General features: G+C 41.5%; 1 protein-coding gene across 6 annotated transcripts in view; it reads right to left on the bottom strand.

The window, feature by feature from the left end:
* The window catches only part of BRAF (B-Raf proto-oncogene, serine/threonine kinase), a 166,358-nt gene extending 154,426 nt beyond the window's left edge, over positions 1-11,932 (bottom strand). For 5 of the 6 annotated variants that reach the window (XR_007132716.1, XM_047763810.1, XM_047763812.1 and 2 more), the window contains exon 1: positions 11,596-11,925. Coding sequence is in view for 5 of the 6 variants with exons in the window: in XM_047763810.1 (XP_047619766.1) it covers positions 11,596-11,727 (132 nt within the window). In the remaining variant the exon portion in view is untranslated. Of the gene's footprint in view, positions 1-11,595 lie in introns of all 6 variants that reach the window. The other variant, XM_047763813.1, reaches the window with a different exon arrangement.
* Between the last annotated feature and the right edge of the window lie 3,800 nt (positions 11,933-15,732).

Below are 15,732 nucleotides of genomic sequence, written 5' to 3'. Positions count from 1 at the left end.
GCGCAGCTCGGATCCTGCGTTGCTGTGGCTCTGGCGTAGGCCGGTGGCTGCAGCTCCGATTGGACCCCTAGCCTGGGAACCTCCATATGCCGCAGGGGTGGCCCAAGAAGTAGCAAAAAGACAAAAAAAAAAAAAAAAAGACAAGGGTCCCATTGGGTCCCAATGAAAAAGAGAAATACGAGCAGCAAACACCGTATGCTTACCCTTAGTAAAAACATAATTTAATGACGCCACTAAGAGTAATAAAGGGGCTAACTCTGGAACATCACAGAACTTGACAAAGGTTTCAAACGGAAAAACTCACAATGAAGATGGAAAATAACACAACTAGTACCATAAACTAGTATCTCCTACCACTTAATTGATATTTTCCATGACTTTTTGGTGAATAAACATCTGAACATATTCACTTTCACCCATACATATCTTGATGACAGTTAATATGATTGAAATATGGTTTAAAAACGAGGGGCACTGCTAACTTTTGGGTGCCCTCTTTTGGGATATCTCCCTTTCTTATAAAGAAATTCATTTTGGATGAAACATGTTTGCTTTACCTACCACTTTTCACAACGTCACTGCCAAATAATTCAAGTTAGGGGTGTGTTAACTATATACTACAGTGAGTCTTAAGCTTTTGAGGGGCAGAAGACACCTTTGAGAGCTGAAAGAAAATTATGAATCCTGTCCTTTCAAAAATATAGTAGCAAAAGAAATTCAAAAATAAAAATATTAAGTACCAAAAAAATCCTTGGGAGTTCCCATTGTGGCTTAGTGATAACAAACCTGACTAGTATCCCCAAGGACATGGTTCTATCCCTGGCCCCACTCAGTGAGTTAAAGATCTGGCATTGCCATGGGCTACAGTGTAAGTTGCAGATGCAGCCTGGATCTGGCATTGCTGTGGCTGTGGCGTAGGCCTGCTGCTGCAGCTCTGATTCAACCCCTAGCCTGGGAACTTCCATAGGCCAAGGGTGTAGCCCTTAAAAAAAAAATTTTTTTTTCTATGAACTGGGTCTACCTAATTTTAAATCTTAACTACAAAGCTATAGTTAAGACAGTGTGGTACAGGCCCAAGAAGAGACAATAAAACAGTATAAAACTCACATATATAATCAAATGATTTCAATAAAAGTGCCAAGGCAATTAATTCAATAGAAAAAGGTTAGTCTCTTCAAAAAAGGTGAAACAGGAGCTCCTGTTGTGGCTCAGCAGTAACAAACCTGACTAGTATCCATGAGGATGCAGGTTCGATCCCCAGCCTCGCTCAGTGGGTTAAGGACGGCACTGCTGTGAGCTGTGCTGTAGGTCGCAGATGCAGCTCAGATCCCACGTTGCTGTGGCTGTGGCTATGGCTGGCTGCTATGGCTCTGATTCTGGGAACTTCCATATATCACAAGTACAGCCCTAAAAAAAAAAAAAAAAAAGTGGTGAAACAATGAAACAACTGGACATCCACATGAAAAAGAACCAAATGGATCACAGTCCTAGATGTAAAAGCTGAAACTGTAAAACCCTAGAAAAAAGCACGGGAGAAAATTTTAGGACCTTAAGTTAGGCAAAGATTTATGGGTTAGGACACAAAAAGCATGAAACATAAAAAACAAAAAATGAGAAACTGGATTTCATCAAAAATAAAACTTCTACTCTTCAAAGGAAGAGGAAAATGAAAAAGACAAGCCATAGACTGAGAGGCATGTGCAATGAACTTGTATCCAGAACATGTATAAAGCACTCTTAGAACTCCACAGTAAGAAAGTAAATACTGAATAAAAAGATCTGAATGGATACCTCGCCAAAGAAAATATATGAACAGTAAATAAGCATATAGAAAGATGTTCAACATTATCAGTTATTAGGAAAATACAAATTAAAACCACGATGACTACTACTGCATAGAAATTAGAATGGCTAAAACCAACAAGATTGATAATCCAAGTGTCGACAAAGATAGAGTTTGGGATGCTCATTCAATGTGGGTGGCAATGTAAAATGATACTGTTGCCTTAAAAAAAAAAAAAAGAAGTCTGGTAGCTCCTTATAAAGTTAAATACATACTTACCATACCATCTGTCAATCCAACCTCTAGGTGGTTCTCAAGGGAAGTTAAAACCATAGCATCCAACACAAAAACCTGAGCCCAAATTTTATGACAACTTGATTTATAATTGTTGAAAACTAGAAGCAATCTTACTACCCATCAAGTGGTAAGTGTAGAGTTGTGCTCTATCCATACAATAAACTACTACTAAGCAATAAAACAGAAACTACTTAATGATACAAGCAACAACATGGGTGAATCTCAAAAAAATCAAACTAAATGAAAGAAGCCAAATACATACAACCACAAACTGTATGATTTCATGTATATGACTTTCTGGAAAAGGCAAAGCTAGAAATCAGACCAGTGTTCGCCAGGAACTGGAGGTGGGGTGGGGAGGAAACTGAATGCAAAGAGTAACCAGGGAACTCCAGATGGAAATATTCTCTATCTTGATTGTGACAGTAGTTACATGACTGTATACATTTGTAAACACTCATTAAACTGTAGATTTAAAATATTACATTATCAATTGTGTAAATTATATCACAATAAATTTTAAAAAGCAATTATGAGCTTTCTATAGAACTCTAACCCACACCTTAATTTCAGAACTTCAAATATGATATACTTAATTCTCCCCTAGACCAGGAGTCTGAAAACTTTGGTCCATGAGCTTAAATCTGGCCAACCACCTGTTTTTTTTTTGTACAGCTCACAATTTAAGAATGGTAAATACACACATATATACATACACACACACACCCACATACACATATTTTTTCTTGCTTTTTAGGGCTGCACCTGCAGCACATGGAAGTTCCAGGTTAAGGGTCCAATTGGAGCTGCAGCTGCAGGTCTACACCACAGCCACAGCAACGTGGGCTCCAAGTTGCTTCTGCAACCAATACCATAGTTCACAGCAATGCAAGATCCTTAACCCACTGAGAGAGGCCACAACAACTCCAAATCCAAGCCAAGTCTGCAGCCTACATGACAGCTCATGGCAACACCAGATCCTTAACCCACTGAGTGAGGCCAGTGATAAAACCCGTGTGCTCATGGATGCTCAGGTTTGCTAACCTCTGAGCCATGATGGGAACTCCTCTATTAGCTGCTTTTGTGCTACAATACCGTTGCTGAGTCTGTTCAGTCCTTGTGACCCACATACCTAAAATATTTACTTCCTGACCCTTTACACAAAAAGTCAGCTAACCATTACCTTAGATATAAGTTGCTGAAATTTTTTACAGAGATCATTACACTAGGAAGATTTGTGTCAATACAAATCTCTCTTCCATACAAAGTTTTATAGCCACTAAGCCCTTTTAATCAAGGAGATCAACAAGTAAAGCTGATAAATGAAGAAAATAAATGGTTAAGGTATAGCAGGACTAAATAGAGCCTTGAGGTAACCTCTGAAGGTCCCTGAAATCCTCAAAACAAGGTTTTTCAAATCGCCTGTTGAAATCAGTTGGTTGTCAATCTAATAAACTGATTTTATGAGTAACATTTTTTAAAAAAAGAAAACCAAGGAGAGTTTACACTGTGGCACAGAGGGTTAAGGATCTGAAGTTGTCTCCACAGCTTCACAGGTTTGATCCCTGGCCAGGCACAGTAGGTTAAGGATCTGGCATTGCCAGATGGGCTTAGTGGCCTAAGTCACAGCTGTGGCTCAGATTCGATCCCTGGCCAGGAACTTCCATATGCTGCAGGTGCAGCTGGGGGAAAAAGAGAGAACTGAATAGTACAGAAAATGAGAGTGCAACATATCTAACAGGGTTTCCTTTACTTTTTTTTTTTTTTTTTTTGCTTTTTAGGGCCACACCCACGGCAGGCTAAGGGCTGAATCAGAGCTACAGCTGCCAGCCTACACCACAGCCACAACAAGACAGGATCCAAGCCGCATCTGCACCCTACACCACAGCTCACAGCAATGCTGGATCCTTAACCCACTGAGTGAGGCCAGGGATTGAACCCGCAACCTTATGGTTCCTAGCCGGATTTGTTCCACTGCGCCATGATGGGAACTCCTTCATTCACTAATTCTTTTTAACAAAATTTTAACTGAGGTATAGTTGATTTACAGTATTATAGTAGTTTCAAGTGTACAACATAGTGATTCAAAAATTTTAGAGATTATATTTCATTTAAAGTTATTATAGAAGACTGGCTACATTTCTGGTTTTGTACATATTAACTAATTCTCTCACTAAATATCTGAGTATCTGTGGGCCAGATGAGGATAAGAAATGGACAAAACACCATGGGGAGAGGGATAAGTTAGGAGGTTTGGATTAGCTTATACATGCTACTATATAATAGCAGATAAGTAACAAGGAACTACTGTGTATCACAGGGAATCTACTCAATATTCTATAATAACCTATATGGGGAAAGAATCTGAAAAAGAATGCATATGTATGTAACTGACTCACTTTGCTATACACCTAAAACTAATACAACACTGTAAGTTAACAATAATAATACGTTTTTTAAAAAAAATTTTTTGGTCTTTTTAGGACCGTACCCAGGACATATGGAGGTTCCCAGGCTAGGGGTCAAATTGGAGCTGTAGCTGCCAGCCTACACCACAGCCACAGCAACACCAAATCTAAGTTGCATCTGCAACCTACACCACAGCTCATAGCAATGCCAGATCCTTAACCCACTAAGCAAGGCCAGGGATCAAACCCAGGTCCTCTTAGATATCAGCTGGGTTCAGTAACCACTGAGCCACGATAGGAACTCCTAAAAAAAAAATTTTTTTTTTTTTTTTTTTGCTTTTAAGGGCTGCACCCAAGGCATTATGGAAGTTCCCAGGCTAGGGGTCAAATCAGAGCTAGAGCAGCTGGCCTACGTGAAAGCTACAGCAACCACCAGATCCAAGCCACATCTGTGACCTACACCACAGCTCATGGCAATGCCAAATCCCTAACCCACTGAGTGAAGCCAAGGATTGAGCCCTTATCCTCATGTATCCTAGTTGGGCTCGTTAACAGCTGAACTCCTGAAGGGAACTCCTAAAAATTTTTTTTATATAAAAAAATAGAAAAAAAAGAAAACAAGTGAAAACTGCTTCGCATATGTAGGTATTAAAGCAACTTAAAATCTGAAGTTCCCACTGTGGCACAGTGGGTTAAGAATCCAGTTGCAGGAGTTCCCGTCGTGGCGCAGTGGTTAACGAATCCGACTAGGAACCATGAGGTTGCGGGTTCGGTCCCTGACCTTGCTCAGTGGGTTAACGATCCGGCGTTGCCGTGAGCTGGGGTGTAGGTTGCAGACGCGGCTTGGATCCCGCGTTGCTGTGGCTCTGGTGTAGGCCGGTGGCTACAGCTCCGATTCGACCCCTAGCCTGGGAACCTCCATATGCCACGGGAGCGGCCCAAGAAATAACAAAAAGACAAAAAGACAAAAAAAAAAGAAGAAGAAGAATCCAATTGCAGCGTCTTGGGTCACTGTGTAGGCATGGATTTGATCCCCAGCCCGGTGCAGTGAGTTAAGGAATCTGGTGTCACCACAGCTGCAGTTTAGGTCACAACTGTGGCTGGGATTTGATTCCTGGCCCAGGAACTTCCATACGTCATGAGTACAGCAACAAAAAATAAATAAAGCAACTCAAAATCTGCATTTCTTACAGTAGTAATTTTTTTTTAAATGGTGCTAGAGCGCCATAGTGATTTGAAAGCCACCATCCTACGGTACATTTGTCCCCAAAGTGCTGTCAATAACTGCAGCTCCATTATAAGAAATGTTTCATTTGATGTTACAGAGCTTCCAGAAGACTGAGCATCAGTTTTCCTCTATACACATAGCCCTGATATAGGAAAGAACAAGAATAGTAATTTTTAAGCCCAAGAAAAAATATGGAAACCAAAATAATCTCAGAGGGTAGAAAAAAGAAGTAATTGCTTAATGTTAGGGTGGAGGCTGTATTAAGAGTTTCTTCTGACTATTATGCTAATTATGTATGATAGTAAGTTAGATTGGTAGACAAAAGAAAACTGAAAAATAAAAACTACCTCCCAGGGAGTTCCCATTGTGGCTCAGCAGTAATGAACCCGCCTAGTATCCATGAGGAGGCAAGTTCAATCCCTAGCCTCACTCAATGGGTTAAGGATCCAGCATTGTTGTGACCTGTGGTGTAGGTCACAAACTCAGATTCTGCATTGCTGTGGCTGTGACATAGGCCAGCAGCTGTAGCTCTGACCTCTAGCCTGGGAACTTCCATATGCTGCAGGTGTGGCCCTAAAGAGCCAACAAACAAACAAACAAAAAACCAAAAAACAAACCCCAGCAACCTACTCCCCAGAATATGTCAATGTCTCTACCAAATATTTAAGGAAAGAATGGAACAAATGAGACTATACATTTTTGGTTCTTATATAAAGTATAAGTAACATTTTGACTATGAAAGCACTGCTGATAAAAGAGAAAAGCTCCTGACTTTACAGAATAACCAATCTGCATTGGTCTGAACTAGACAGGGAGAATGAGTTAAAGGACTTAATGCAACTTTTGAAGAAGATAAAATCTAGTAAGAGCTACTGACTATAAAGGCTTATTTTAGTGACAATTTGAGATAGAAATATATTCCTATATTTAATACATTTCTATATTTCTATAGAAAGAAACATAGTAACATACTGGATTTCATAAAAGATGATTATGACACAAAATGTTCACTAAGTATGCAGCCAAATTAATATTAAGAAATCAAAGAAAGAATGCATTTTCTTTTTTTCTTTTTTTGGCTTTTTAGGGCCGCACCCCCAGCATGTGGAGGTTCCCAGGCTGGGGTAGAATCGGAGCTGTAGCCACCGGCCTACACCATAGCCACAGCCATGCCAGATCTGAGCCGTGCCTGCAACCTACACCACAGCTCACGGCAACACCAGATCCTTAACCCACTGAGCAAGGCCAGGGATTGAACCTGCATCCTCATGGATGCTGGTTGTTTAACCCCAGAGCCATGAAGAGAACTCCCACTTTTGCGTTTCTGAAGGAGAAAAACAGCTTTAGGATTGAAGAAAAGGGAAGAAGACTACGTCGTTGCCTCAATCTCATTCAGGGCTTAGAAAATACCTGAAAAGCAATGTGGCCTGCTCCCTCCCTCTCTTCCCTACCACACACAGAATACGGTTTTCAATTACTATGACCTGATCAGCTTTCTAGTGAGGAAAGCCAAAAACGGAATCAAGACTTCTCTAGCCTGTTATCTTAATATAATTTTTCTGGCCTATTATCTAAATAAAATTAAATCAACTTTGCTCTCAGGTTTTACTACATTCAAGGATTCAAGTACCCAGTCCCAACGTTCCTTTCTTATCTGTTTACTGACAATCAATTCCTTCAATAGCCAGCATATATAAGTGAGTAATACTAGAAAATTTTCTAAATAAAAGAAGAGCTAAGTGGATGCCTAAAGGAGGGAGTTCATTAAATGATGAGAGAAAGAATACAGAAAGGGAATGCTAGAAATACCAAAGACACAATTATTTTATGTTTTTACCTAAGAGGTGCGTTTTGTCCGCCTTCAAATATATCTAGACAAGTATTAACAGCAAAAACCCTAACTGCAGAAATACAAAGCTTAGTGGGGCCTACCACTTTTTAAAAGTATGATGCAGTTCACCCTAAACCAGGCATGAATCATAAAGATGTGTTTTAATACAGTGAACCTCACTATAAGGGATATTTCACCCCAGAATACTACTTAGTCAATGCATTACTATAATTACACAACTTAACTAAGGCTGGTGATAAAAGATTTTGAAAACAATACAATTTCAATTGTAATGCAATTCTAAAAGGCTCCCTTCTACAAAAATACAGCATAAGAAGAATAGTTAATAAATATCACACCCTGGCATAAAGCTTTTTTTAAAATAAATGTATTTTTATACCATATGGTCACATTATCCCTTATTATACCATAAGGTGGTACAAAAAAAGTAACATCAAGAAAGTTTAAATGGTCATAAGTAATGTTTGATGCCAAAAGCATAAGCACATTCATTCAATAAATATTTAATAAGCTCCTGCCATTTACCAGAATATTCTATTTTGAGCATCTCCAAAGTAATACTTACAAATACAGGACAAGAAATTTGTTCGCTTTCCAATATAATTTTAAAAACTAAATCTACATGTATGCTCAAGATGTTTGATAAGAATAAAAAAGTTTGAAATAACCTAATATAAAAAGATTAGTTAAAATCACACTTTTTATTTTTTATTTTTTTAGGGCTACATCCACAGCACATGGAGATAGATTCCCAGGCTAGGTGTCTAATCAGAGCTACAGCTGCCGACCTCTGCCGCAGCCACAGCAATGCCAGATCCCAGCCGTGTCTGAGACCTACACCACAGTTCATGGCAGCACCAGATCCTTGGCCAACTGAGTGAGGCCAGGGATCCAAACTGCAACCTCATGGTTCCTATTTGGATTCATTTCCGCTACACCACAACAGAAACTCCAAAATCATGGTTTATCTCATATGACAATGTTTTGCTATATGAGTTTAAAAATATACGAAACCACATACATTGCATTATACAAGCATAAAAAAAGAGTATGTGGATATACACTAAAATGTTTATGGTAATTTTATCTTATTGGCAAGATTACAGATAATTTTCTAAAGCTCTTTGTATTTATACTTTTCTAATTTTTCAGTAACAGATGTGCTTTCCCTCTAAGAAACTTTTTAAAACCTGTATTTTACTGTCAAATACGGTAATTCTTTAGACTGAAATGTGTCATTTTACACAAGCACATTTTTTCATTTCTTTCCACGTACTTTACAATGATATCTCTTTAAGTACAAATGCAGAAGACAGTTCAATTAAAAGACCACAGTATATTTCAGTTTCCATTGAATTAACAAATACCAACTTCAAATTTAAAATTACTTCTTGGAGGAATTTACCATACATAACATTGATTATCTATATTCAAAACAGATTCATTTTTAATCTTTTACTCCCCTCCCCCCTGTCAAATATATTTATTATAAGTTCCAATAAGAAAACATGGAGGAAAAACTACTATTCATCACTAACCATAAAAACCTGAACAGAGGCAGCAGTGGGAAACACTTCTAACTGAAATTAGTTAAGAGCATCCTTATGGTTTCAAGAGATACTAATATGCTTTCTAATATTGCCAATTTAAATTCGAATTCATCTAGCCTAGAGGTTCTCAAGCATTGACACATGAGAACTGCCCAGGAAGTGTGCCAAATACCAAAATCGACGGCCCTAGGTCTCACCTACTGAATCAGACTCTATTGGGGGTAGAGCTCAATCTGGCCCTTTCAAATTAGATAGCAGACAGTGTACTCAACAAAAGCCTTCTCTACATCACTGCAAACTGTTCTAATAACTCTGAAACAAATTTCTCAATGAAAACAATGTTATAATCAGAGAATTACAATTTCATAACCCATACCCTTTAATTTACCCCTTCTTCTACATACATTCAACAAAACCACACATGGCACCAAAGTAAAGCCAGCCTAGAGGCACCTGTGCCAGTAAGACAAAGGCATATCCGATTCATGGAAAAAATAGACAGCAGATGTGACCCCCTAGTATTTATCCATTAAAAACAATGTATCCTAAAAATAAATTTCCATGTCAACGGAACAAAGCTGTTTATAAATAAGAAGGAATGTGGAGGTGTGGGGAAGACAAGAGGAAGCTTCAGCAAGTTAAGTACCAAAAGCCAGGAAACAAGGCAGAATGAATGGCAACTGGGGACAAGGAAAACAAAATAAACTAGAAAAGAAGAAAAGAAGAGCGCTATCCTTACAATCCAAGAAGTTGGGGGAAATGAACAGATATTAGAGGAAACTGATCTGAGCAGATATTAGAGGAAACTGATTTGAGATACGCAAACAGCAAAATAAGTGGATAGTGGTGTCAAAAAAAAAAAACATAAGAAATTTAGGTGAGATCAAATGATGGTACAGAACACATCTTGACCATAAATGAAGGCGGTATAAAAGGATGAAAAACAAATATTATTGCGAACAAAGTGATAATGAACAGGGCAAGCACACTGAATTTCCACAGTAAAGGTGATGAAGCAGGAAAAAGAACTGCACGGAAAGAGAAAAGAATGAGACATTATAAGAATTGGGAAACAAAATATAAGTACTGTAGTAGGAAGGAAAGAACTTTGAGCAAAGTCAACAGAGTAAGTCACATTATCTAATCAATAACTGTAAAGTACAGTTATTATACCATGTATTATCTCATTATTTGTGAAGTATAATAAAAGGTATTATTTTATGTAATACAATACCAACACAAATGTAATAAATTTTCGGTAATAAAAACCAAAATGTAAATCAAGTAATTTGACAAGGTGATAAGAGGTGAATAATGCAAAAGCAGGCTAAGAGAAGCAAGGGCTAAAGAGGAAAAAGTAAAAAAAAAAGGGGGGGGGGACAAAAAGGAGGACAACAGCAAGAATTCAAAAGTATAAAACAGGTAGGAAGACACAAAGACGTGCCAATGCACAAATGGAAGACTAAAAAGTGGCAGGAGTGCAAGTGAAACCTGATGGAATCTTGACAGCTTCAGGATTCAGAAAGTAAGTAGCTCCAAAGCGTCCAGAAGGATTTGTGACGGTAACAATAAATAACAATGTTAGGGAGCAGTGGGAAGACGTGGAAGGCCTCAAGAGGACCAGGGTAAGAGAAGTGCAAAAATGGTCTTAAGTAGAAGCTGAGGTTAGAAGGCAGGCCAGTCCGACTACTGGCAAAGGAGCCGGGTGGCACATGGGAATGGGATGGGGGTTACCAGTCGGCGACAGAGCACTGACAAACATTAGGAACCGGGGAACAAGACCGGGGTGGAAAAAAGAACGGAAACAGTGGCATTTACGGTAGAAAAAGTAAAGACTAAATCAAAACCATCCGCTGGTTAAAACAGGTGAAGAGAAACCCCCCTCCCCCTCCCCCGCCTCCACCACCACCACCACCACCACCAAGTAGAGAAGTGGAAGGGAGAGCAGCGGCCTGAAAAGGGAGACAGTCATGGAGAGCAGAGGGAATGATGAGCCCCATCATCACCATGACCAGGTAATAATTACACACGGCATGAACTCGGGCTAGGGGCCGGGCCCCGGCTACTAACCTACATCTTGCACCTGGAGGCCGCCACCAGCCTCCCCCGCCCCCCACCCCTAAAACGAAAACATCAAGGCGATGCGAGGCTGGCTACCTTCAGCCAGCCGTGACCTTCTCGGACCAGCCCGGAGTCTCGCCCCCTACTGATGGCCTCCTGCTCAACCGCCGCTGCCCGAATCCCTCCAGCCCCAAGAGCGGGCCAGGGAAACCCCCCGGGCCATTGTGTGTGTTTACGTAGCGAGGAGCCGCGTGACGGAGAGGGACAGGAGGGGAATGCCCGTCTCCCACCCCGCAGAGCCCGGAGGAGAAGGTGGCTGAGGGCACCGTAGCCCCCGCCGCCACCTCTTTCCCCCAAATAAACACCAGCCGGGCGAGCCCCGAGTCGGGAGGGGTGCAGGGGGCGCCGGCACTCACCTCCTCGGGAATGGCAGGGTCCGCAGCCGAAGAGGCCGCGGCGCCGGCCTCGGGCTCCATGTCCCCGTTGAACAGAGCTTGGCCCTGCTCCGCGCCGCCGCCGCCGCCGCCGCCGCCGCTCAGCGCCGCCATCTTATAACCGAGAGCCGGGCCCAAGCGACCGCTGCTGGGCGGGGAGGGGGCAGGGAGGCGGAGGGCGGGGGGAGGCGGAGGCGGAGGGCGGGGGGCGGCGGGGAGGGACGGCCCGGGCGGCGCCGGCGGCGGGTGGACGCCTGGGCCACCTCGGGAACCGGCCTGCGGCCCCCGGCGCAACCGAGCCTGAGGGGATTGGGGGAAGGACGCCAGGCAGGGGGCGGGGGCAGGGGGCGGAGACGACTGGAAGTCGCCGCGGCAACGGCGTCACCCGCATGTCACGGTCGTGACGTCACGCGGGGTACGTGACGTGGTGCTAGGAGCGCCCTCGCGCCGTTGCCCGGGAGGGTTTGTTCCCATCGGCCCACCCTCCTGCTCCCACGTTTTCTCTGCTCCGCCGTTGCCATGGCTCCGATTAATTCCCTTCTCCGTCCTAAACCTGTTCTGTTCTGTAGGATTTACTGGAAGAGGAGGGCCGTGTTTTAGGAGAAGCTGAAATCCTAGAGAGAGGAAGACGGGAAGCCTATGCGACTTTTATTATTTCTATTACGGCGAATGTATCTTTGTCATAATAATAGGACTTGAAACCCCAAGGTTGAAACGGCCAAGCAGAATTTGATAGAAATATACTCAGAAAAGGCCAAGTTATCAGAATGATGCTTGTATCCTTTAGGCAGAGGAACCTGACACATTAAAGGATTTGGCCTGTTAAAGTGAGTCTAAGTCGAAGTTTGTTTTTCTGTTTAGGAAAAGGTTGTTTTAGTGTTTTTTTTGTTTACCAGATTCATACATTTAACAGATGTCAACGGAGCACTTTCCATGTGCTAGGGCCTGCACAAGGCTCGGAGCCTTCTAAATTTCAGAGGCATCCAGACTTTAATCATGAAAATCATTCAAAATATTTAAGTACTTTCCTGCAGTTCGTGAACAGAATAAGGCAAAGCATTCTCTATGCAAAACATGCCTGAAGACAGGAGAGAGTTAAATTACCTTTGAGAGGTCCAATTACAGAATGGAATTTGTTAAAGAAACCCAATTTATTTTTAAAAATGCATTTATTTGAAAGGAAACGGAAATATGCAGGAGGAAAAAAATTGAGAGAAATAGAAACAGTGGAAGTTACTGCGAACTCCTGATGATGTGCAGTTAATCACCAAGCAACCTCAACATCAAGTCATGAGAAGCTTTAAGTGCACTTCCCATGGGGAGAAGTCACCAGTGACTTCCCTCTTGTATTCACCATGATTCAAGAGATAGAAATCTGTCCTACTGACTTCTGAAACAGAATGTCTGTGTATGGATGAGCTCAGGAGCTGAGATAAGGAGTTTTGTGAGAGGTTATTCGATTAAACAGAATATTAATGTTCCCCTACATTTAAAAATCCAAGATATAAACTATCGAAGGAGCCTTTGTTAGCTCTGTTGTACTTTCCCTTCCAAGTAGAAGTCTCCTTGAGGCACTGAATTTAAATCAAAAAGTGGCTTGACAGGAGTTCCCAGGTGGCTCAGTGGTAATGAACCCAACTAGTATCCATGAGGACTCGGGTTCCATCCCTGACTTCGCTCAGTGGGTTAAGGATTCGGTGTTGCCATGACCAGTGGTTTGTATCCTGTGTTGCTTAGGCTGTGGTGTAGGCCAGCAGCTGCAACTTGGATTTGACCCCTAGCTTGGGAACTTCCATATGCTGCACCTGTGGCCCTATTTAAAAAAAAAAAAAAAAAAAGCCCCTAGAAATATTACATCATTGTAACACGTCTTCCTAACATTAAAACACCTAAGTTTTTTCTCCCCATTCATCCCATTTTAAATTAGCATCTTCTTTATCAGCCACAATCTGTGTAGATCATACTTTATGTGATTTTTTTTTCTCCACAGCATGGTTGATCTCATCCATTTAATATTGATTCTTGTTAGTTTTCATTCATTCAACATTTTCTGACCTCAACTTCAAATTCTGGATATATCTTATTTGATTTCCCTAGGCTGTTCTAAAGTCCCAGAGGATCCAGATGGGAAAATATAGAGAAAGCATAAACTTTGGAGTCCAAAGATCAGGATTTTAGTGTCAGCATGCCACATCTTGGTTATATAATCTCAAGCCTGGTAAGCACTAATCCTTGTTCGTTGTTATTTCAGTTTATAAAACAAGGGAAGTGATAATGTCCATCCAGCCTACCTATCTGTATCATCATAAGCCTCACACATTGTAGTTTTACCCTTTACAAAATGTAAAGTTACTCTCTTGGTCAGAATTCAGACAAGGCATAGCAAAGATGGCTTATTTCTGCTGCATGATGTTTGGGACCTCAGCTGGGAAGACTGAAATACCTGGAGGTGTCTCAATGGTGGGGGACTGGAATCATTTACAGGCTTATTTTCCCCGATGTCTGGTGGTTGAAGCTGGGTCTGCAGCAAGGGCAGTCAACCAGAATACCTAACTATATCCTCTTCATGTGGCATGAGGTTCCTCATAGCATGGCTACCTCTGGGTAGTCGGACTTATGACAAGGCAGCTGAGGGTTCCGGTAAGCAAGGTGAAAGGTCTATTGCATGACCTAGCCTCCAAAGTCACACCACTTCACTTCCGCAGCATTTTATGGGATCCTGGGAAGTCACGAAGTCCAGCCCAAGTTCATGAACAGGGGGAGACAGTGTCAGAGAATTACAGACGTTTCGTTTACAGAAGGGTCATGTTCAGAATCATGAACTAGCTACTCTGTAGAAATGCCTACTTACTCTCATCTTTTCAGGGGTTGCTACACTCAAATGCTCCCCTTTTTATTGCTGAGAATCACCAAGACATATCTCAATATGGTAATACAGAAGCCCTTCTTTCTTTAGCTTCTGAGGCCCCCACTGCCTGCAAAAATAAATGCAGGTCCTTGGCTGTTGGATGCAGCTTAATTCTCTCCTCTTGGGCATTTCTCCCCAAATCCCAGTGCTGCCATAGACAGTGTTGATTTGCTGAAACCCTTTACACAAAACAGTGGCGCTGTGTTCTTGGAGCCTGCAATGAACCAAGCCAGTTTGCATTGAGCCGAAACAGAAATAACACCTCCCTTTTGTGTTAGAGTGTGCCATATGGGCATCAAAGCAGTATTATCTTTCATTCTAACGTCTTACAGATGTTTTAGTCAGCATAGTTCTTTTTGCTTTTGCTCACAATTCCACTTTTCCCCTAAGACATGCATGTGTTCACAGGAAACTGGAAAACAAATGTAACTGAGGAGCACAACTCAGATCACTGCTCCAGTTGATGACTGGGACACTGTTAAGAGGCCTTGCTGATGTGTCTGACCCTCTCTTCCCTGGAGATGAATTTACTTGCGACTGGTGTTTCTATCTCGAATCCTGCATTCTCATGGATACGGGATAGTCTCACCCATCAGCCAGACGTGCCCAACCTGGTCTGATCCCACATTAACATGGTCAACTCCTAGAAACAGGTAAGTAGCCTCTAGGAAGCTTCTGTAGCTCCAGCCATATTCAGTGCTGTATATATGATCACACAGTTCAATACTTTCTTTACAAATATGGTCATCTTTATGAATAATACAGCCTGCATTTTTTAATAGAAGGCTACTCACAGAAGCTATTTAGGTGTGACTAGAATCATAGCGTTCATTCAGCACAAACTTCCCTCTGCAAGATGCTTGGGATTTCCTCTGTGGAATTCTAGACTCTATCCAAATACTTTTGTGATGGAGATCTCACTAAGACTGTACATTCAACTCTATTTTTTTTCTAAAGTTGAATTGAAATCCTCCTCATTATGACGTCTATATTCTGGTCTGAGTTTTGCCTTATAGGTGAACCCAAGATGAGTCTGTTTCTTCTTCTGTGTAACTGCTTTCAAATATTTGAAGGGAGTTCTCTCAAAGCATTGTCTCTTCTTTCTGTGTACTCTTTTCATTGTTCCTCTTAAAATGTGGTCCAGTGAGTTAAACACCGTACCTGGTTTAGTCCAGCCAACAAAAAATAGAATCTCTGATTGCAATAACCTA

The sequence above is a fragment of the Phacochoerus africanus genome, chromosome 16, assembly GCF_016906955.1.
Source record: "Phacochoerus africanus isolate WHEZ1 chromosome 16, ROS_Pafr_v1, whole genome shotgun sequence".
Lineage (NCBI taxonomy): Eukaryota > Metazoa > Chordata > Mammalia > Artiodactyla > Suidae > Phacochoerus > Phacochoerus africanus.
This window is presented reverse-complemented; position numbering and strand designations above follow the sequence as displayed.